A 24,325-nucleotide genomic window follows, 5' to 3' on the forward strand; every position below is an offset into this window, starting at 1 on the left:
TCAAATATATGAGGGATATATTAAGTAAACCGTAACAAAGGAGGAAAGTTGCTCAAGATGTTAGGGGATCTAAGTGGGATAACAGGCAAATATGGATAAACAGCAGAGAAAAACCATCCTTTCAGGAAGATTTTTTTATGTTATAGAGTTATCTGCATCATCCATTTGGAAAGTCACTCATGTAAAATCTGACTGTGCAAATTGTTTGAGAAATGAGTGGAGGGAATAGTTTTACCTCTCACAGGAGCTGAAAACATTGAAGTGGGTAAATATTTTCCAACTTTTGAATGTACAAATCCAGGAAAGACCCCTCAGCACATGAAATGACATGTCCCTCTTAACAACTCTGGTTTTGTCTCCCATCAGATTTATGAGGTCTATATTTGACAGCTAAAAGACAAAATATGTTTGGAGCAGAAACCAAATACTGCCCAAATCCCATCTCTTGAGGGGACAGAGGCTGATTTTATTCTTGCAAGTGTGTCCATCTCCTGGGTGAGGCAGAAGTCACAGGAGAGGATGCTGTCTTCAAACTTGTCTAACCACAGAGCTTTTCAAAGGAAGTGGCTGGGCTTAAATTTCACACTCACAACCTGAATTCATGTAGAATACAAAGTACTTCTTCCTTCTGCAGCTCTACAGTTCCCTGCTAGTTACCTCTGACTCTATCGATTTAGACTTTTGGCAAATGCGGATGAATTTTTTGTAAGGCATTGCCTAGAAATACATATTTTTGAATTAACTAGATTCTCACAGGCTAACTCAGCTAATGTAAGATAAAACATGTAAAATCTATAGCAGGGTCAGACTCAAAATACAGGAATTTACTGCTGGAAGGTGTGAAAGAGCAACTGAGAAGAAGCACGTTTATTGCTGTGGTTCCATTATGGGCAACATGCACGGTGGAAGCACAGGCAATGAGGGAGGAGTGCTGCAAATCTTACTCTGTGGGTTGCAATCCTTCCAGAGTGTTTTCATCACCTCTGGTGCAGGTTTTTTAACAGACAACACAAGTGGACTTCGCTCTGCAGAATCTGCATGTTGTTACAGCTACGCAAGTGGTGACTCCTTCTGAAGTCACGGGCAGAGTGGCAATGATGCCTGATGGAAACGTGGAATACCCAGCCATCCTTCCCATCTGCATCGAAATGCAACCAACTGGCTCCTTCTCTGAGCCAGAGATGACAACCAGCAAGCTCTGTTTGGACATGCACAGACACACAGCCTTCCCCGACACGGCAGTGTCCTCGCTCAAGCACAGCTTCGTCACACGTTCCCTCAGGTGGGAATTCCAACCTCAGAGGCTGAGCTGGAAAAGACCCTTCCTCATGTGTGTGAAGAGGTGGAGAGGAGACAGGCAGGGAAAGATCAGAGAGGGAGGAGTATGTGGTGCTGCTGTGATCTTTCAAGTGCTTGCTGCCCTGAAGGAAAGGGCCACTTTTCCTGGCTTGCTTGTATCGTGTGGAGGAGAAGAGGAGACTCTGAACTGAACTGGATGCTTCAGTGAGGTTTTTCTTTTAATTCCTTGCGAAGTATAATCTCCCTTAAGGCTTCCTGCAGAGGACTCCCCTTCCCTATGGACTTGAGGCTCATGATACAATCAGGAACATAGCTGTGTATGTTCCGTCTAGCACTCATTTCACAACCTTGAAACTACTCCATATCCACCCTTAGCACTTCTCTCTTCACACGCACATCCCATCTGTCCCCTCAGAAAGCGACTGATCCCTGCATCCCCCACTGACAGATGCACAAAGAGTCTCCCACACAGAAACAGCTGCCATCCCCCTCCGTCATCCCTACCCACGCGACTGCTCTTCCCACTGGCTGCTCCTGGATGCCACCAGGAGACACACACACATGGACAGGCAAACATCTGCAAGGACACCCAGGTGCTCCAGCCCCTTGCAAGCAGATTTCTCTGGCTGTGTCATGGCTGCAAAGAGCCCAGGCAGGCATGAATGCCCCACATTCTCCCCACTGAGCACAGCTCACTCGCTCTTGCTTCGTTCCCCTTCCTGCAACAATCCATCAATCCCTTTCTCTTTCCTCAGCCAGCTGACAGGTTGATGGCACTGTTTGATTTTTATTTCCCCAGTGGAGGGAGCAGAGTGGTCAGAGGCCAGGAAAGCACTGGTGGCAGTGGGCTGAGCAGGCTGTGGTGTGTGGTTTCAGCCCAGCTGAATCCCAATGTCTGGGACTGCATCTCCCCCTCATGGACAACTGCTTCACCATCTCCTCCACCCGCAGCCTGCCATGGTGGGAAGTTCACTCCCGCCAGAGGAGAAAGGTGCTTCCCGCAGACTGCAACCAGCTGTGAGCACCGCCAGGAAAAATTCTCCAGCTGGAGAGCTTGAACTGGACTCTGCAGTGGGAAACCGGTGTGAAAAACATGACAGCGGGTTCCCAACACCACCTATGGCTGCATGAACACTAATTGCTTATCATTTCACAGGCTGCTTGTTTTTATTTTAGCAGGAATTGGTCCTTGCAATGAACAGAAAAAGGATCTACGAACCATGATCCATGGGACTGATGTTATGTAAGGTCTGGGCTCAGAGGCTTCAACTTTAAAGTTTAGAGGTTCTCTGTGATCAGACTGACTTCTTCCAGTGCAAGTCCCACAGGATTACTCACAAGCTTCTCACCAGCCATGGATGGAAACAAGCACTTTCCTACTCAGCGTAGAAGACCCCAAAGTCCTAGGCGAGCCACACAATTTGAAGATGTTTTTAGACCAGATTTGAAGAACAGCTGTTGTCAATAAACGCAATTGTTTTGAAGGGAAATATGTTCCTAGTGCTTCTCTCTGACGCCCAAGATGTATCCTACATTTACAGCCTTCAGCCAACTGTACATTACTCCAGCAGTGCTTCAAGCCATGGAGAAAGCCAGTGCTTTCCTCTTTGCTTTGACTGACATCTGTAGTCCTTCTGTGTGCTTCAACCCAATGGTTGCTAATCCAAAAGCCCTGTTAACTTGTCCCAGAGAAATCTCTCTGCCCCTTTGTGCCAGCAGCAGTATTCAGAGGTTTTAATGCGTGAAAATAAGGTGCATTGGTACGCTTCTGAATGAAGCTGGTTTAAATATTGTAGTTAAACCTACTAGGATTTTCCAAGGATTATTCAGCAGTTCTTCATAAAAAACTTGAAAGAAATCTCTAGAGGAGAGCCTGCCTGCTGTGCAAGTCATGCAGAAGGCAGGTACATCTAGAGCACGTTGGGTCCTATCGCTACCCACGCACCAAACCATTTTCCCGGTTAGTCATCCTTTCCTACCCTCCTTCTCAATGCAAACATTGCTTTCCTTGCACTCACAAAACTCACCCCTGGTGCCGGCCTTACGTAAGTGATTTCGACATGGAGAGCTGTGCCATGAACGCAGTGGACACGTGATGCTCCCCTCAGCCTCTGATAGCCACCCTGCACGTCAGCACGGCCTTCTGGAAGTCCCTTTGGGACTTCCACATGGGCATTCATCCCATAGAGCAACCCAGGGTCCTTACACGCCCCTCAAGGATTTCAGCTTCTTCCTGGATTGTCCTCATCACCTGCAACTCTTCCAGTCCCATATGCACAGCACTCACTGAACACATTCACCCTGGCCCTCACACAGAAGCAGCATCCCATGTATCCATGCACCTATCATCAAGGACTGTGTGGATTTACCTGTGCCTCCTGCTTGCTCTGCCCTTGCACTGAACTCCCAATCTGTTCTCCTGGTGCACTGCATGCACATGGGGCCTGCACACTTAGACAGCCTCCCTCACACCAAGAGGCAGATAACTACAGACGGCTTAAGCCATCATAAAATTTTTCTCACTCCTCATCACTCTTCCTTCCCCCATAGGTGGTTTTCCTTCTCCCAGGCCCCACACCCAGGCCTGCAATCCTCACCTGTACTTCCCTCATTTCCTTTGAGCATGCTGTGTGCACGAATCTGTCTTATCAGACACAACTTTTCCCTCCTTTCACCTTCCCTTGCACAGCCCTTGCAAGCAGGCACAGCCTGACAGGTCCCTTCCTCGCTCCCACACCACTGTGTCAACCCACGCTGAGCTCCTCACCCCTTGTAACAGGAACTGTCATTCCCGTTCACTTCCACCTCATGCCCTACAGCTCCCAGCTCCACTCGCCTCCCCACACACTTCACACTTTACTTTTGACCTTCGCCCAGCCGTGTGGCTTATACAGCCCTCCAGGTAGTTTTTACTCCCATTCCTTCTCCTCCCACCCCTTTATATCTTTAGTCATTTCCCACCAGCACATTTGTTCCATTCCCTCTTGCTGCTTCACTCAGCCAGTACCTACCACAGAGATATAAACACATTTGTTACATCTGTTGCAACAGAAAATCGCTCCTTTTCGTTTGTGTATGCTCTCCTCCTCCCACAGTCTTCCCATTATTCCTTACTTGCCATTCCTTGCCCAACTGCTTCCCCTGTAACTTATTGCCTGTCTTTCCCTGTGTTACTCCAATTCCCCAGTAAAGAGGCATCCCGGATTCTGCAGAACAGACCACTGCACTTTTGCACCACTTCCTCTCTTTGCCTACTAAGAAACACACCCCTAAATTTCCCCTCACTCTCTGCCCTCTTGCCGTGTACCTCCTCTAAACCACTTCTTCCCTACGCATCTTTTCAGAAAATACAGCTCTTCGTTTCATCCTCATTCATGCCTCCTGCATTCCTTCATTTTTCCCCTTTCTTGTGCTTCTCAACACCTGCCATAGCTTTATATCCTCGTCACAGTTCACCCTGCCCCCGTGATTTCCACTCTCTTGAATTTCCTCACACCACTTTCCCATGGCTTTTTCCCAGTTCTGTCTCTCCCTTGCAGGCAGGCAGCACACTCCTGCAGGCTTCCAGCCTCCTCTGAAATATCTCTGATCACTTACCCCTTCACTTACTTACAGGACCCTTTTCCCCTCACCACACCCTATCTCCATCCAGCTCGTTTTCCCCTCTGCGTTCCTGTTCTCGGCACATGTTTCCATCACCATGCAAGCCTTGCCTTTCATACTCTGATACCTTCCTTGTAAGTACATCCCCGTATCTATTTCTTGACAGAATCAAAGGTGTCTCCTTTTGACGCCCCCCACAAGCATCATGTAGCTGATTATTTTCCATACCTTTCTCCAAATAGCCAATAGTTCACATTTTAATTCCTCCTCCAAACATACTTTGTGCTTTCACCTTTCTCCCTCCACTCCCACTCGATACCCAACCTCCCCCTTGCAGATCGTACCATCCTTGTACGTCCCTTTCATATCCTCACCCGGCCTCCAGCCTGTACCTTTAGCCATCTCTCTCGAGTGTTACTTCCTCTTGTGAGCTCCTAAACTTTCTGCCACCCACAAAGATCCTCTTTTTCCACTTGATGTGCAGCAGTTTCCCTTTCAAGCTGACCACCTTTGCATGTCTCACCTGCCCTTATTACCCCAGTGCACAACAATGAACACGTAGCACTTTATTTCAGCTGTGTAACACCTTCCCTCCAGTTTTTATCTACTTTTATATGCACCATTTCATTTTTTGTTCCCTGAAGAGAAAAACACCCCAACCCACAGCAGAGCAATACAAACAAAACCTCTTAAACCTACGTGTTTTGCATACCTCAACATATAGCACCCTTCTACACAAAGCACTCCCCTGCTGGCTCTGCTGGTGCCTCCTCTTCTCCCCATGTTTTGGACCCACCACCTGCAATCATGCCTGGGTTTTGTCCCCCCACCATGCTCACACACAGAGCCCCTGGTACTGGCACGTGTAGCTCAGACCGGTCTTTTTACTACCAGCAGCTGGGACCATGCTGAACTCTTCCATTCTCTGCTGCTTTTGTTAGGCAAGGCTTTTTTTTTTTTCCTTTTTCTTTTTCTTTTTCTTTTTTATTACTGTTAAATTTCCCTTTTCCTTGCATCCCATTTATAGGTGCTTCTTGCACAGCTTCTCCACTTGCAGGCTTGCACATATCAGGTATTTCTGTGCCTGAGAATGCCTCTCTTACTTGTCTGGATATTTTCCTGAAGGCACAATGCAAAGGCAAAACTTTACATACCATTTGCACTCCTCATGAAACAAATCACACGAGCCTGAGAGCAAAGAGTGTTTTCTGAAAGGTTGTAGCTCACAACAATCGTCTGGACCATATAACACACATCCCTGTCTATTTAAAAAGGGGGGAGGGGGAGAAGCAACCCCCCTCATACACAGAGTCATCTCTAAATAACTGGTTTTGCAATATAGGAACCAGAGAATGTGTGCATAGCAGCCCTATTCAATCCAAAATATCCATCTCTCCAGATACTGCATATTTATAGTTCGAGAGATAGGACCAGCATGGAGCTTTCCCGTTTATTTTAATGAAGGATTAAGAACTGATCAGAAAACTATCTAAACCATTCAAGGACTTTTTCCCCTCTTGGCTAAGAGCAGTTTGGTGTCTCCATAAGGACTCGCCAGTAACTGACGCTTTAAGCTGCATTTCAGCTGTTTAGATGAGAAACAGCTTTCTATTTTGCTCTCTAGATGTGCATCTCTGTTGATTAGTTGTGTGCTGCATTCCTAGAAGGCACTCACCAAACGCTGGAAGCTGCAACGCAAGAATAGTTTCCCTGCCATTCCAGCACAGAGCGAGTGTATCTTTTTCACCTAGACACAGATGTGCAGGGAATCTTTTGATCTCCAGCTCTTCCTGGAGAATTTAGTGTTTGGGTTTGAGGAGAATCAGGATTGATTCAAAGGTCATGAACAGGGTTTCCAGTGTCTGGCACACGCACAAAATATGAAAGCTCCAGTGAAGCTGGTTACCTGAGGCAGGCGGGGTCTAGAAATTGGGAATTTTGGCTTTGCTTGTCATGGGCTCTAACTTTGCCGGAGGGCGAGCATGCTACGTGTGCTGAGGCTGGTTCTTGCAATCCACGGTCAAGATTTTCAACCCCTTTTGTTATATCTGAACTTGCTGGTTTCCCTCTTAAAACAAAACAAAAAGTCTCCTTTGCTTTTGCCCCTTAAATCAGATTCCTGTAGCACCTCGTATTTCTCCTCCGCCGCTTTCTTTCCAGGGACCCGAACAACAGCGTGAGGAGCAGGAGGAGAGGGGAACCTCAGGACTGAAGCAAACTATAGGGCAAGTAGGGGTGGGGGAAGGAGGAGGCACAATGGGGAAGGCAACATTTGGGACACATCTACCGCTTACAAGACCCCCACCTCCTCCCTATTATACTTCTTTAAAGGACCCCTCTCCCCCCCCCCCCGCCCCCCCTGCCCTCTTAGGACCCTATTAGAAAACGTCAAATTTCCCTTACCGTGGTAGGAGTAACCATGGCATCCGTGTGAATGTTTCCAGAAAAGTCGACATGAAGAGAAAGGTGGATGTAAATACGTTCATTCAAAGTCCCAAAGTTGGTCTGCTTGGGTTGTGCAGAGTTGCTCTGTGGGAGAGGAGCCTTAAACTCTGAGTCCCGTGAACATAATCTGCTCGATTATAACAAACCAGCTCAGCCAGATGGCTCTGTGCTCCGTGGATTAACCCCTTTATTGCCACACTCTGCTTTCCCTACCTACCATTTATAACAACCTTGCCTGGCTGGGGAAATTCAGAGAATGAGGCATTTTTTTGAAAATGACAAAACTGTCGTAAAGGTCATTTTTCCCCCTGCGTGCCTTAAAAAACCATCCTGTGCCTATTTTCTTTTTTTTTTTTCTTTTTAAATCCAATTGATGGTTTTATTCCTCTTCCTGGCAAAACCTCTTCACATGATTAAGAACAGTATTAGCACCGGGGAACATTTTAGAGAATTCTTTTGTTAAATCACCACCATCCCTTCCAGACTGCGATTCTCAGCAGACGAGTATTTTATTGCAGGAATGTCTCTGTGTTTGCACTCTAATGGTCCATCCACTCTCCCATTCCCGCCCCTCTGTCCCCCACGCTCCCTCTGTCTCCCACATGCACACACATGCACACACTTTGCTCACACTGCCAGCATGTGCTGCTATTCCTACCCCTGTTCACAAGCCACTATAGGACATGTCGAACAGGTGAAACAGAGACACATAAGTGCCATAAGCCCCTGCTCTCACTCTGGCTTCTATTTGAATTTATTTTTTTTCCTATTTTTTGCAAATCTTTGACAAATTTATTTCTTCTGTCGGCGTTTCTGTCAAGGCAGTCACCCGCCATGGCACAAAAATAAGTGCTGGGAGAAACATCCACGGTTAAGAACAGACCTTAAGATGGATTTGTGTACAGTTCCTCCTGTTTTGACTCGCAGATTCGTCCATTAAGGATGGCAAGTGCCAAAAACATGGAAAGTTCATCAGCAGCCAGCAGCGACTGGTTCCCAAACTTTTTATTTAGAGAGATCGCTCACAGAGATGGCTGATAAATTTAGCTGCATGCCTCTAAGTCTCTCTCTAAATTTACATGCTTAAGTCATCTTTCTTTTCTGTTTGATTCAAGCATAATTGAGCAAGTCATAACCATTAGAACGTGGTCATATAAGATATGAGGTGACACTTTAAATCTTAAGGGTCACCAGATTGTTTCCTTAAAGAATACTTCTTTTACTAGCTCATGAAGTTTTTTCTTTTTCTCTTTAACCAGGGAATTTTTTCTCTTTCCCCTCCCTGTGTAAAGATAATTAGCCGTCTCTTGCTGTCAAAGCTTTGTACCATCTCCTTTAAGACATTTTAGTCTACCTGGAGAGTTGTCACGATTTTATTGAAATATTTGCCACCATAGATTGAAATACAGACAGTGTTGTTACTCGCAGTTGTCCTTTATCTGAATTATTTCAAGCATAAAATGGTCCCATTTAGGGGATTCTGTAATTTAAATGGGGATTTAAATTACATTACATTAAATTAAATCCCCCCATTTAGGGGATTCCACAATTTGTTGTCTGTCTCATAAGTTCTGTCTGAGTCGCTTGTTACCCAGACGAAGAACAAAAGTCATCTTCCACCTCTGCCTCCTAAGAATTCTCTACTAAAACTTGCTGATCTGCCAATCAAAAAAAAAACCAAAACAAAACAAACCAAACCTCCTCAAATTTGAATAACTCTAGTTCCAATGGGTTTTGTCTCACCCTGTTCCTGAATGCTGTTTCCATCTGATTTAGAGCTTTTTCAGCTAAGAGGAGGGAACTCGAATTAAATCCTGTGTGTCCCCCACCCAGCCCAGGCACTGTAGTCAGATCTGAGAAATGCCTAAAATGTGACTCAGCTTTTAATCTCCTGAAGTAGACAAACAGTGCTAGGAATAGAAAACTTTCCTGTGGCTGGTGAATGTTCCTCTGGAGGTAGGCAAAGGGTTAAGCCTCTGAAGGCAGCCCTAGCCCGGGAACTTCGCATTTGCAGCAGGGGAGGAAAAGAAAAAAATAGAAAAACCAGCAAAAGAAGAAGTCTAGAAGCAAAAGTCCTGGGCAGAGGGGCTGCCTACCTCTGATGGGAGGCAAACCTCCCAGAGCTTGCACGAGTGGAGGAGTTTTGCCCTGTGTCTGGGTCTGTGGGCAATCAGACGCCTTGTAATTTGAGATGTGACACCTTAATCTCGCCAAATATGTGTGCACTGCAAAAAGCATTGTAGACAGCGTGTTTTCACAGCCAGGGAAAATGGAGACGTGTTTGGTCCTTGCAGTTTTCCAACCTTTCCCCTACAGATGTTTCTGTTGTTCTGAAGCTGCTTCTTTCTAGGTATTTTTACATCTTCAGCTGTTATTCTGGGGGTGGGGCGGTTTTTCCCTCATGCTAACCCTTAGCATAGGTGGATTTCTTTCACAGTTTTAGCAGGTTTCTGAATTTTTAATGAGAAGCAATCCAGCTCCCAAACGGTCACCTTATTTTATCTGTTGCCCTTGGATCTGAGGTTCTGACATGGCAAAGAAAAAAAAGGGAAAATATTACTTTGAACAAGTCCCTGTTCTGTCTTGAAGAATCTGAAACATTGCTCAAAGCATGCTGGAGAAAATCATCTTTGAATTTTGGGGATTTTAATTGGGATAATTACGAGACATTGATCTGATTAATTAGGCACTTGACCAGACTTCAAAACATGTGATATTTTATATACTTTGAAGACATGTATTTTTCTCTACATATTAACAGATACTGCTGTGATTTCGTTTGATGATAAAAAATTGAATATTTATAGGGAAAATATGCGTGTGAGTATGCAAATGCATGAAAATTTTATTGGGTTTAATGCATGCCTTGGGTCATTCTAAAAGCAAGGAGCCTGTTTTAGAATGGTTTGCTTTTGCAACAGCACCACTTTGTGGCTGAAATCCCAAACAGATCCCAAAAAGGGACTGTAGGCACACCACATGTGCCTCAGCAAGTCTGAGAGTTCCCGTGGTGGTTGGTTTTAATATATATCGACAAATGCACTTACCTGGAATGGAAATGTGTTCCAGCCGTATGGTCCTCCCTTTTTAAGATGGTGGGTTTGAAGTAAAGGCAAGGAAGAAGAAGTGGGAGCAGAAGATTAGCTGTGAACATTTTGACTAACTGGTATCTTCAGTACAGGAGGCTGTTCATGTTTCAAATGCCCAAATCACTTCTGTTCAAGCTTCCAGAATTTAATAAAAGGCCTGACAACATTTCTAAATTTTTTTTTTTTACTTGAAATGTGTTACAAATGTTTTGTTGGAAGTAAAAAAGAATCCAGCTATGTTTTTATTTGGTGGAAATAGTGGTGGGAAAGAATAGAAATTATTTATTCAAACATTATTTAAATATTGTTTTAAGAATATCAATGGTACCATTTCAGAGCTGAAGGAATTTCTAAACCCTCCTTGGCATCCTCACTTGCACCCAGGCTAGACAAATGAGAAGTATTAGAAAGAAATTACAAGCATGATTCACAAAGAACTTCAGATTTGGTTTTGTTATAAATTTCTTGGAAAGTTGTCTTCTTTAGCTTTTCCTCTTTCTTAAAAATAATTAGGACAGCTCATAACAATTAACATGGTAGGAAAAGGTGATACAATGTAAAATGTATACCTAGAGCTGTAGGCATGCCAGGAGGGAGGATGGGAATCATGCACATAAATAAGCAGGAATTCTGGTCACACCCTAAAAGCCATTCTTCTTCAGAGCTTTCCCTAAAAGAAAGGCATTTTACAGAGTCAGCTTTTAGGCAGTTCGCCTTCAAACCTATTACCTTGGCAGAGAATTAGCAAAGTGAGATTAAATGGGATCATAATGATAGTATTAATTAAAATAACATCCAGATGCAATAAAATGCACAACTACAATCACTTTCTTGCATCAAAGGCTTTACACACACACAGCATAGCAGTATCCAGAGCAAAATTTTAATTGTTTTACAAAGGTTTTTCATTTCAAAGGAAATGTAGGAATCTGTACTTCCATACCAAAATAAAACTATATATTAAGTGATATACAAAAGGGGATTTACACTCTCCAATATATAGCTGTGTTTTAACAATAGAATTATGGATGATTACAAATCTTTCTGCTGTACTAATGTGTTACATCACTTATCAGCTTAACTCATATTTTGGACTTATGTAATGCTTGCCTTTTTCTGATGGCATCCATTTTTTGTTAGAGATGGTCTTTATTGCAGGAATAATTCAGAAACAAGATTACTTGATGATAGGCAACATTTTGGGAAAGAAAATATATTCCTTGTTATTATAGGCCTACTTTGAACCCCTACTCTTTTGTTGTAATTCCAGATTAGTTGAAGAGAACTTGCATGACTATCAGTAAGAAAAATGCTAAGGGAAAAAAAAATCTAATTAAAACCATATGAAGAAGTTTGGTTCCATTACTTATGCTAGAACTGGGAAAAGGCACCTTCAGTTTTCAGTGATGGAGGAAGGGGAAATCTGGAGTCACAGCACCATTCATTTGTGAGGAAATAAATTCCACACTGGGACATATAAGGAGATACATAAAGTGTTGATCAGATGTCAGCTGGGGTGCTGGGACTCAGTTCTGACCATGTTCAAGTCAGAAAATGACAGAAGCAATGATTAAATGTGTGATGTAGTTTAAAATATGATTAAAAACCCCAACAGAGTAAAGAAATCAGTCAGGACTCACAAGTTTGTAATTGACCCTGCCCAGGGCAAGGGAAAGTCTAGGTGCTTTCTCTCCCCCCATATCTCCCATGACTACTTGAGTTGCACCATCACAGAAAGCAAATATTTTCAGGAACAGCTTGTACTCAGGACTCTGGCATAGCTTTTGAAGAAAACCTCCCAGTGAAATCCTTCAGGAAGTTTCTACTACATATTCATATGACTTGCTTTGGGACACTAAATATCTTTATCATGGGGAAATTTTCCCAGAGGGAGGTAAAGCCCAGTAATGACTTTCCTTCCTGGACTGGTCCTTCTGCATCTTTCAGGTGCAGTGGAACTGTAACAGCTGGAGCAAGTTTAAAGAGGATGAAGGAAACAACAACAAATTAATATTTTTCAAAATAAAGATAAAAATAAATAACACTAAATCAAGCAGTTCCAAATTGAAGGGGCTCAGAGCACTGCTGGTTTGGCATCTGTTAGATCCAAGCAGGTTACCCATCACTGAGACGAAAGGCTCAGTTCCACACCACACATCCAGTCATACTCCAGCCATATGGAAAGGTGTCCTGACCTGTGTGTTTACATTCCTATTCTTAGGGTCAAGTACAGGTGCTCTTCTCAATGGCCAGTACCAGAAGAAATAGAAAATAGAGCAAAGCAAAGCAAAGCAAGAAAGGTTGAATGGTAAAACACTCTGTGAAAAGAGAAGCTCACTCACAAGCAGCAACAAAAGTTGGTGTAATGATGGAAATGCAGCTGGGCAATGATATTTTGCATGAACTAATTTAGTTAAGGTTCTTCTTTTTGTCTGCTGGAATAGAAAAAGTCTTGGTTCAAAGTAGAGCTGACAAGGTGTATTTAACAGCAGAAGTCAGCTTGTTGAAGCCAGTGGGACATATCTCAGCCTTGGCTTGTACCCCCTGTAGTTAATATTTGTGTGTTGTGTCCTTACAAGGCAATTTTATTTGAATTAAAGCAATTTTTATTCAAACTTCTTATCTGATGAATGCTGATGCCCATTTGGCTGAGCTTCTACATTTTAATTCCCTAAAACCTTAGTGTGAAATCACATCTGCTGGAGGAGGGGCAGGGTAGCAAACGTGGTGTGGATCAACTTTCAGGCAGCCAAAAACTGAAAGTCCCATTTGAGCCAATGCAGATGTACAGGCAGGGGGTTTGAAACAACTCTGGGCCAAAGTGTCCTCTCTGTCCATCCTGACCTATTTTTTTCTTTTTTTTTTTTTTTTAGTTTTTTACTTAAATAAGGTATTTCCCAAGCTTAGTACACACATGTAACTAAGCACTCTTTGAGGGCCTATAGGTAAAACATTTAATGCATCTTTCCATAATATTAAGTTTAAGCTCACTGGGATTGTCTGTGAGCTAATTAGGAAGTCCCTGGATTGATTTGGGACTGTTTCAAACGATGGTGCCCCCAGCAGCTTCCAGACAGGCCTGGCAGCTGGACCATTCCAGGCCCATGCCCAGTGGGATGCCCCTTCCCTCCTGCAGGAAAGGGATGTGCTGATGCTCTGCATCCAGCACAAGAGATGGATTGAGGGATCAAGGTTGCACAATAGAGTCAAAACCACTCCTTAGGGGCTGTGTGAACAGGCAGTGGAGTCTTTTGCATGCTCAGAGTCTTTCCTTAACCTCAATTCAAAGAAAGAGTTTACCTTTTGTTTTCATTGCCATGCACATCTCTTTTAAAATCAAGTAAACAAACAAATGTTTTTCACCCACATTCCATTCTTCCCCAGTTTTATTTGGAAGGACAAATTCAGTCTTTTAGGAATCAAGGGGAAGAAGGAAAAAAGCAAAGGCACAGAGGGTTTTAAAATTAGAATTTCTTCTCAGACTGAAGACTTTATGGCTTTTGACCCCATCATGGGAGTAGTGGGTAAAAAAAAAGGCTGGATGGAAAAATCCAGCACGTCCTTTTGATTGAATCGTACTACTGACACTTGAGGCTGATTGTGCTTCAGGCTGTCCATGCCTGGAGCTAAGTTTAGGCTAAGTCCTTAGTTTATAAGGAACCCTTTTCCCTCTCAGGCAGCTCATGCCAAATTCTGTTCTGCTACATGCTCGTGGCAAATCTCTCTCTTCCCAAATATCATCGACGTTTAACCCACGCCTGTGGTTGTGTAAAAGGTTCCTACTCACATGTTTTGCTGTCTGTCCCATGTCTCATTCCAGCTCTGCAGCTGAGCCATTCCTTTATCAAGGACCAGAATAGCAACTGAGGTTTCTGCCCTGCAAGGGAGGAAAATGAAGAAATCACGTGTTGAGCACAGGACACAGAGAGTGTTTATTGCAGGAAGATGGGCATGGTCACACAACCATCCCTGACTGGCACAGCCTAATCCATGAGTCACACAAGCTTGGTCACACAAGCAACAATAGGAAAATTTATGGGGCTTTAGGACTGCTATGAAGTTATGGCATGTACATTCTCTCCAGTGCACATGCTGGGTTTGATTTTTATCTTTCCTCTAGCGGTTATTCAGTGCTTTTTCCCCTTGCTGAGAAGTTCCTGCTGGAGGCAATTCCCCAGTATGGCTTGTCTCAGTAGCCAGCAGTGTTTGTTAAAGACAGCCTCTATCCCTGCAAGCTCTGCTTTTGGTACAAAACAAGACATCATCATGCTGCAGAAACGCTTGAAATGCGTGTAAGGAGTTGAATTTAAAGGTATTAAGGACAGTTTTTATGGCACTATTTATAGTCTAAGGATGCATCTTGGCTTTTCCTTAATTATTGTGGTCTCTGTCTAAATATTATGAAGTGAATAAGATGAAATTTTTACCCTAAGAGTGAATATAACTCTTTTGCACAGCTATTTCTTCTGAAATCAGAGATTATTCTTGCATCAAGGCAGAGTCAGTGTTGCAGTCAGACCTCAGCTGATAGAGACACATATTTTGGCTCTGATCAACCCCAAATAAAGCAAAACTCCAGGAATCCCTGATTTCTTTATGGAAATATGACTATACTGAGCTCGGCCCAGAATGTTAAACAAATAATCACTCTTTGAAATCGGTCTGTACCAAACTGCACTTCCTCAGGGATTAGCTCACTTTCTTCATTGTACCTTGATGCCTCCCCTGTATCTTCCCTTAATTTTTGAAAATTTCCCCTTCTTTTATGCATTACTTCTATTTTTTTGAAATATCTCAAGAAAAGAATGGCTGTTGCACTGTATCTAACCAGGTAACAGATATGAGGGTCTAACTGAGCCAGTAAAGTGAGCAAGTATCAGAAAATCCCAAAAATGCCCAGCCAGAACCTACAAATTTCCTAGCATGCAATGCAGTTTTGAGTCCTCCCCCCACACAGAAGCTTTTGTCTTGTGATGTGATACCTACAGCAAGTGGGAATTGTTTCACTTGGGAAAAACTGACCATGCAGCATGCCTTACTTTGCACTGAGAGAAATGCCACATGTCAGTTCTGCTGCAGTCTCAAGTTCTTTAAGGCAATTTCCATGCTTCACCCTGTTTTTCCCAGGGATGGGATCCTGAATCAGCTCAATAAAATGAAGAACATGCAAAATTTCTGTGTGGTTATCCTTGGGCTGCTTGTTAAATGCGGTAGATGTGTCGTCCCTGCTCACACAGAAATGGCTTGTGCTGTTAAATCACCCCACACAGACCCTGCTGTGGAGCTTGGATAGCCATCAATGCTTGGGTCAGTCTCGTGGATGGCTATGTGGGATGCACTGAAAGGCTTCCTAAACACTGGAATGGGCTGCCCAGAGAGGTGGTGGAGTCCCCATCCCTGGAGGTGTCCAAGAAAAGCCTGGAGGTGGCACTCAGTGCTCTGGTTCAGTTATGTAATGGTGTTTGGTCACAGGTTGGACTGGATGATCTTGGAGGTCTTTCTCAACCTCAGTGATTCAGTGACTCTGTGATTCTTTCTATAGGGCTGATCTATCCTTTCAACTGCTGTGCAGGCCCTATCACTGATCCCTTTTTACAGAAAATTCGACCTCCTTGTGCTTTGCACTCGTGGCTTTGCGTGTGTAACATGAGGTCTGGGGTCAAAACTAAAGGGTTAATGCATCACCTACCCTTTTATAACAAAAATTCTGGGCTTTGTGGGGGAAAAAGTGGAGTAGTAGCATGTAGGAAGTGGGAGGCCAACAAGAAGACAAAGAAGGGATGAAACAGCTAGTTGGAAAAGTAAATAGGACCGAAAAAAACAAGAATAGCTGCAGTCAGAGGAATTTAGAGAAACAAAGATAACACTTCGTGCAATCTGAGGCTGTAAAATCATGTCAACATGCAGAGGAAGGTGATAAGGCATGACTTTACCTCTTCTACAATGGCCTGAGGCACAGTTGGTTTTGCAGTTATTTACACTGCTGCCTACTCAGGCCACTTGTTAAAAGCTATAATTCAAGAGTGATCCTCGCTACTGAAAAATGCACCCAGAGTCCAGCTTTGACATGAAAAAAGTCTTTTACCAGTGTTCCCAGGTTATCATGAACACTTGGTGCTGGTACTGGATGTTTCCAAATCTCAGGTGAGATGTTTGCTTTGCCACTGTATTTTAACAAAAAACCAAAAAAAACCCCAAAACCCCCCAAAACCACAACGGTTTTGTTTCTGTGAAACCGAGAAGCAAATGAAAATATTTCAGTAATATTTTACATGAGGAAAAGTTTCTACTACTGGAATTTCTATTTCAAAGATTATTTTGGTTTTGCAACTTTTGTGCTCAAAAGGATTCAGTTTTTAAAGTCCACTTAAAACCTTAAAAGTTATCAATAAGATCAATCTGGATCAGAAAGTAAAACAGTGTTCAGTCAGTATTTTAATATAAAAGATTGAAAAACTGAAATGAGGATATCGTGCTACCGCAATACTTACCTTATATTAGCGTATTTATTGCAAAAATGGTATTCTACTTGACAGATTTCCACTCAGCATTAAAAAGTTAACGCCCTTTCATGACTCTGTTCTGGCCTGGTACACTGGAAATGATGCAGGAAATCTGATCCTGAATATTTTGTAATAACTTCTCTTGAAGGAGATCCACACGATTGGGCACTCCATAGCTAAGATTCAAGCAGAAAGTCCACGTTGCAGCTTTGCAAACATGGATTAAGCACTGGAGCTGCCACATTCTGGATGGATATGACTGAGACAACACAGACAGAAAACTTTGAGAGATCACAGTTTAGCAACTGAAGGGATGCACAAATGGTCCTTCCTTGCTGTTTCGCTGCGAGGAGCCAAAATTATCTTTTTTTCTTGATTTATTTTTTTATTCCCCTGTGCCTGCCAATGTCATACACAGGGCAGGCAAGACTAACATTTGGTATCAGAGGTTAACATAACAAGAGTGGAAAAGCACACTTCAGCTCCCAGGGAAGTGGATAAACACTCTGTTCCCTCGCTAGCAGTAGCCTGTTCTGCTGGGAAATATCCTTGCTTTTGCTCTGGGTTACCGGAGGGAAGACATGGAGCAAAAAGGCCTTTTTCTTCCACTAGATATTATTGTGGAAGTCTTCTGGCTTTGTGAGGAGGTTTGCTGATCCTTTCACTGCTTTGTGAACAGCAGAAAGGTAAAATGATCCCTTTATCAAATTTTAGGCAGTCCAGAAACTCTCTTTGTGCTCCAGATTTAAAAGGCACTGGGAATAAAATTGCTTTACACCCAGCTGAAAACCAAATCAATAAAACTGGTGAACCCAATGTAATTTCTTGCTCATATTTTATCTCCTCTTCATTACTAGAGTGATATAGAAGAGACCACAGCATAAACTGGACTCTTGCCTGGCATTACATGTCTGAATTTCAACGAAAACCACTGTGTTTCTTTTCAGGAAGGAAAAAAAAGGAGTTTTCTCCAAGCTTTTTGGTTGTTCACTGGAGGAGGGGGGGAAAAAAGAAAGAAAATATATATTAAAAAAAAAATGCAAGATAAATAATAATATATTAGTTATGCTGAAACACTAAATGTATTTTAAGCAGAATTGTCTCTTCTGGGTTGGTTTCACATTAATCAGGCTCTCTCTCTTTCTCCCTTTTCTCTACGATATTCCTGGGAGCTGTGATTCAGGTTATTACAAGCTTCCTATGCAGGGCAAACTCATTGTATTGATCATATGTAACGCCAAGATCAACAAAAATGTTGGTGACAGATATCAGAGGGGTAAAGTGTACATCAGTTCAGTTCTCAACAGTCTTAAAAGCATAATAAGTGCTGATTTTCTGCCTCTAGTTTCTCATTATGTGAATGAGAAATGGTGAGGAGCGTTTTGTCTCTTTGAACAAATGTAAAGCAAATCTTATTAGTATCAACTTCATAAAGTCAAATACACTCTTAAAATGTTACAAATAGTACCTCTGATCCATTTCTCATTATAAATTTACTTGTATTCTGTTTTAGGAGCAGTTCCATAATTTTGAGTGTTTTATACTTAAAATGTTTTGCAATTTCTGAGTAGTATTAATAAATTCACAATTTGAATCTTAGTTACTGTCTTTTTTTTGTCCTTGTTTAAAATTTGATGTTTTCTTTTCCCTTAGCCCACAGATCTTTTCATTCCATTCCTTGAAGCTTTTGCCTTTATCTTTCTAGAGGTTTTTTTTCCCCCTATCTAATTAAAACAAAATGACAAAACCACAAGAGAGTGCTTGGAGATATTAGATGTTTTAGAAAGGTGCTAAGCTGTGTTAGATCAACAGCAGGTGTAAGCAGCTGTTTCTTTTGCTTCAGTGGAGCTACAGGAATTCATAGCATTAAAATTTACACCTTTTTGCTTGCGTTCCCTGAATAAACAACTGGATAAGCTTTTCCCTCCCTAAATGCAATGGCAAAATTTTACAAAGAAATTATTTCTTTGTGGGAATTGAAGAAGCTGAGGATTCAATTAGAAGTGTATTGATTTTTTGCAGGTGAGGATTTTTACTTTTCCAGTGTGCTGGCATCTGACTCCTTTTCCTTGTTACTCCCATGATTTTTGTCTTCTTTTAGTGCTGAGCAGGAGTTTAAAAAATTACCTGGTGACTTTCAAAGGTTTATTTCTATTTCTATCACATCTTCCAGTGATGAAGAACTAGGAGCTGTTTGGCCCTCAGCAAGCATTTATGTCTTTTCAAATGTTGATTTTTATAGAGAGTACTCATAGCATCTCACTTGATATTAAAGCAAATATATATATATATATATATATATATATATAATATACAGGGTTGTTAAAGTTAACTGTGCTAAAGTCTAACTACTTCTTCTATCTACAGTATTTTTATTCTTGACTCTTCCCTCCACATTACTCATGCCTCAAGTTCACTGATCAACGTGGGTAAGGAAACGCAAACGTTTCAATTTTAAAAGTGAGGACACACTTAAATAACCTGCAGTACATTATTCCATGGGAAGGCTAAACTAGAAGCTGAGAGGAGCTGGGAAGTGTCATGGGACGGACGAAGGAAGGAGATAACACTGAGTGGTTGGTCTCTGCTGCCCTTGGGGATGGTGCCAAAGCTCTCAAAACATTCCCAGCGGATTCCTGCGGCACCTCCGAATTGCACCCAGCACTGGAGTCAAGCGTGATCCGAGTGAATTAAAAAGGAACCAAACACCCTTGGCTGGCTGGGAGCTGGCAGGAATCCCATCCATTGACTGCTGCCTGCGCTCAGCCCCGGCTCCGTGAGCAGGTTTGACTCGGAGCGCTGTGCTGTTGTTGTTGGCACGGGACGCAGCGGGAGCCGGCGAGCGCTCTGTGTAATCACCACTCCGACTTTCCAGCCCCAGATCGGTTTTCCATAAACAAACCACAGGCCCAGTCCTCCGTGGGGGTCACTTCAGTCCTCTGTGGGGGTCACTTCACTCAGCTGCTACTCTGGCCATGGAAAAGTCCCCAGACCCACTAAACCAGGGGTTTGCAGTAGTGAAATCACAACCAAACCCTTCAGTTTTAACAGCAGGCTCAGCATCCTGCAGGATCAGCTCCCTTGGTAGCCAAAGTCAATCAAAGATCAAAACCCCGGTTACTTCTGAAGGAGTTTCTGGATTTTCACCAGTCTAGCCAAGAGGGGAGCTCAACGCTCTCTGGAGAGACTTCAACATGTCTATGACTGTCCAACGTGAAAGACAGTGTAGGAACAAAGAAACTCTGGGAAATGGGCTCAGAGGTTCTCTGTGGAGGCTCCAAGCAACTTGGTCCTCTCACTTGCCAAAAAAAGGTTAAGACTGTCCCAGGCCCTCCTCTGTGTGGCCATAATCCTGAGTGTAGGAATCCAGAGTGCCGAGAATATTTCTCTGCCTGTTCTTAAGGGTTCTTACCCCCCTGAACAACACTGTTTTAGCTTCAAACCTTGGAAAAAATTACCAACAGTCCGACAAGAACTAGAAAATACAGTGGTGTGAATTAGGTGATAGACTACTATGTAAGATTGTCACAAGGTGAAAAATTTAGAGGTTTTGGGCTTCTCTTTGTAGTAAATAGATAAGAGTAAAAAATACCAAAATGGAGGATTGTTGTTGTTCTCTAAACCTTCTTCTCCTTCTTCTAATACTCCATATTCTTCAGTAAAAGTAGTTTGGAATGATTGGATAGAGAATTCCGCAGTTCCTAGTCGTGTTACTGAATAATTGGTAAGAAAGTGAAAATAATATACGTTTTTAGTAACTAGTGGTTAAAATGTCTTTAAAAGGCTGTGTAAATCTTGATAATTGCTCTCTCTCGCTCTCACTCCTACTTTGCCTCCTTCCATGCTGTACCTGGGTCACGCTAGTGGCTCAGTTCCTCTGATAAGACTTAATAAACAACTATCTAGAAGCATTGAAACTACAGAAGACGTCTCGCTTTATCTTTTAAACTCCTTGCAAGGACTTTCAGCAAATTCTCTCCCATCAGGAGAGATTCGATTTATGGCACAGTAAAGTGTCACTGAGGTTGTGCCATGTTTGACAGGACAAGAGGAAACGGCCTCAAGCTGCGCTAGAGGAGTTCAGGTTGGACATCAGGAGCAATTTCTTCTGTGGAAGCATTGAGAAACATTGGAAGGGAGGTGGTGGAGTCCCCATCCCTGGAGGTGTCCAAGGAACATGTGGACGTGGCACTCGGTGCTGTGGTCTGGTTGACACAGTGGGGATCAGTCACAGGTTGGACTCAATGACCTTGGAATTCTTTTCCAACCTCAGTGGTCCTGTGATTCTGTGTTTGAGGGTGAGTACCCAGTAATTTTTTTCCCTTACTAAAAAGGAGAAGCTGAGTTATCCTTTAGGGAAGGCCTTTTTCTCTCTAAGCAAAGACTCCAAACTGACAGCACAGGCTTTTTCAAGTTTTATTACTTCATGACAAATTATGCCCAAGGAAAATTTGACAAAAGACACTCCGAGGTCATTCACGATCAGCCTGATGTGGATGTGTGGATTTCCAAATTTTGATCTGTGTTATTCTGCCTACCTTCTCCCATCTATTAAGTCAATCCTTAATGCCTTTCTTTTTCCTAAAAAATCAGCAAATAAGCAACACTTTTGCTGTAAATACATTAACTATGAATATTAATAAATGTAAATAGTCATTATCACCAAAATCACACATTTGTAAATGTAAAGGGATTATTAGTGCATTTATATTATTATATTTATTTTAAATAAACACATTTATTAGATGAAAATACATTTAAATAATATTTATGCATTTAAATAATATTTATGCATTCTTTTTTATATATATTCTTTCTTAGCCTACTGTGTTATCTTTCTGTGTGGTTAGCAAGTGCAGAAACCTATTTGTGTTAATTTACCCTATATCCACAGTCCCTAAACACTAGATCCTAACTCAGTGTCAAAACACTCTGTTTAAGTTCCTAACACTATCCTGATTTACAGCAGCAGAGGATCTCCTTTATTATATCTCTTAATTAAAAAAACCCAAAAAACCAAACCAACCAAACCAACCAAACCAACCAAACCAACCAAACCAAACCAAAAAAATCCAACCCGAAATAAAAATAAAACCCCCTCAATAAAGCCCTGCAAACAAAATCAAAATAAAAACCAGGAAGAAAAGTTGATATTTCCAGGTTAATTGGTAAGAAAAAATGATGGACTGAATAATCCAAGAAAAACAGAGAAATTCAAAACAAATTGTCTGGATTTCACACGTCCAGGGGAATCCAAGGATACTTAATCCTTTATCTCTCCAAACTTTTTAAAAGCAAAAGCAAAATGTCCAAACCAATAAAGAGTGAGACCTATCAGATGTGATTGGGAATGATGCTAAAACCAAGTATGGGGTAAAACATCCCAGTGTTACCATGGTGGGTCTCACCTTTCAGACCTCAGAACATGAGAAAACGGGTTATTAAACCTATTTTTTTTTTCAAAATTAGGGTTATTAGTCTTGTTTTCCTAGAAGACTTCTACCTGTCTGATAGTTTCACACCAGTGTGAGGTTCCTGTGAATTTCCCACTGCTATTAAGTGGTGATATCCTGTATTTTTTTTTGTCCAAATCTGTGATTTCCTGTCCCAGTCTGTGTTAAAAAGAAAGATCTAGATAATAAAAGAGTTATTAAGATTTTCCTCTCTTCTTGTCAAAGAAAAGTATTAAAAATCTTTCTCCTTAAATTGTAAACTGAGTTAAGATACTTGTTTTTACAAGCCTATTGTTTTTAGCAATTGTCTTTTAATTCTTTAGACTGGCTTAGTTTTTTTCCCCAGTCATGTACTTTAGAAAGTTATTTAAATTAATTGTTAATTAAGACATTAATTAACACATTAATGTCAGGGAAACTGAAACCAGGGAAATCAGCAGAGCCAATAATGACAATGGAAGGACGGTTCCCATTCCCCTTTTTAGAGAAAAAGTGTCAAATCTCCTGCTCTCTGCTTGCAGAGGAGGTTTCTTTTGTGTCTTCTTTCATTTTATACTCACACATACACAAACAAACCCTTGGCTCCAGCATTTTGGAAAAAAATGGAAAATATTTGAGGCCGAAAGAAGTCAAGATGGAGAAGAATATCTTGCTCTTTTTAAAAACTCATACAAAGCAGATTAAATTTGTTAATGTCCAACTCAAGAATCATCAATAGTTGTTTGGCCTCATAAAAATTTAGACTTAATTTGAAAATATATCTGATTATATTCTTCTAAGGGCTTCAGTTTTCATCAGCTAGGCCTTAAAATGAGCTGTACTTTTATTTCCACTAAACTACAAGTGCCTGATGGTTAACTGGATTTCTAAATGTCTTACTACACAAGTCTGGGGATATTCTTGAGGACAGAGATATCCTGTCTCAGAAAGTCTTTCTGAAATATGTTTTACCCAGAAAAACCTTCTGTTTTCCATCCTGTAGGCTCAAATTTGGACTTTTTCAAATTTGTGGTCACCCCTGCAGGGCTGGATCCTTGGACACCCACGAATTCTAAGCTGTAGCTTGAGCACATTGAGCAGCATCCAGGTTAGGAAAGAAATGTGACATTAAAATTCCCCATTGCTGTCTCTTGTTCAACAGCCAGGCATGAGAATGTCTCATTTCACATTAGTGTGTAAAGGGATGATGGGGGTGAGGGGAGAGCTTTCCATGGCATTTTTTTCCATGGGGCTGGGAAATGGGATACAGGAATGAAGGTTAAAGCTGAGACTCCCGAGATGGGGAAGGAGCTGAGGGCCAGCCCAGGGATGACACGCTTAATGTGAGGCATTCTTCTTGGTGGGAAGACTTTGGCACACATTCCAGAGAGGCTCGAGCTGGCATTGGGACTTGGAAATATCACAGCCCCTCGCACTTTGAGAGGGTACTTAAATTGACACATTGGCTTCGTGCCAGAAATATTACAGCATATTAGTAGAAAGGCAAGGATTTCCTTTCTAAGAAGTCATTGTAATTTTTGTAATTCAAGACGTAGCCAAAAATGGGCACAAAGTTGCAGTGTATAGCTGCAGCCCTTTATGACTCAGTTTTTCATGCTATATCCAAACAGAGGGACAGGCTGCTGTCAGAACACGCTGGACTTTTTGTCCAAGTCTCCCTATTTCTCCTGTCATAACATCCTGGACTCAAGGAGATACTTGAAAGCCATTGCCAGCTGAGCCTCTGCTATTGCTGGCACTTCCTCATCCCTGTTCCCCTCCACCCAGGAGTCATGGAAAGCCTGCAGGTATCCACCTTCTTCCCTGACATCTTTGCTACTGCTAACATCAACTCCCACCACTGATTTCTGCCAGCATGGGAGGTGAACTCAGGCAGCCCACAAATTTATGCTTCAGTGATTTCCTCTGCTTTATAATTAGACTCTTATTCATT

At 42.2% G+C, this 24,325-nt stretch overlaps 1 protein-coding gene across 2 annotated transcripts in view; it reads right to left on the bottom strand.

Annotated features, from left to right (window-relative positions):
- The window catches only part of NTF3 (neurotrophin 3), a 55,998-nt gene extending 41,580 nt beyond the window's left edge, over positions 1-14,418 (bottom strand). The window contains exons 1-3 of one of the 2 annotated variants that reach the window (XM_048301680.1): positions 14,224-14,418; positions 11,006-11,106; positions 10,395-10,430 (exon numbers count right to left, since the gene is read on the bottom strand). Coding sequence is in view for 1 of the 2 variants with exons in the window: in XM_048301679.1 (XP_048157636.1) it covers positions 7,306-7,323 (18 nt within the window). In the remaining variant the exon portion in view is untranslated. Of the gene's footprint in view, positions 1-7,305; positions 7,864-10,394; positions 10,431-11,005; positions 11,107-14,223 lie in introns of those variants that run through there. The other variant, XM_048301679.1, reaches the window with a different exon arrangement.
- Between the last annotated feature and the right edge of the window lie 9,907 nt (positions 14,419-24,325).

This window comes from Corvus hawaiiensis, chromosome 4, assembly GCF_020740725.1.
Source record: "Corvus hawaiiensis isolate bCorHaw1 chromosome 4, bCorHaw1.pri.cur, whole genome shotgun sequence".
In the NCBI taxonomy this organism is placed as follows: domain Eukaryota; kingdom Metazoa; phylum Chordata; class Aves; order Passeriformes; family Corvidae; genus Corvus; species Corvus hawaiiensis.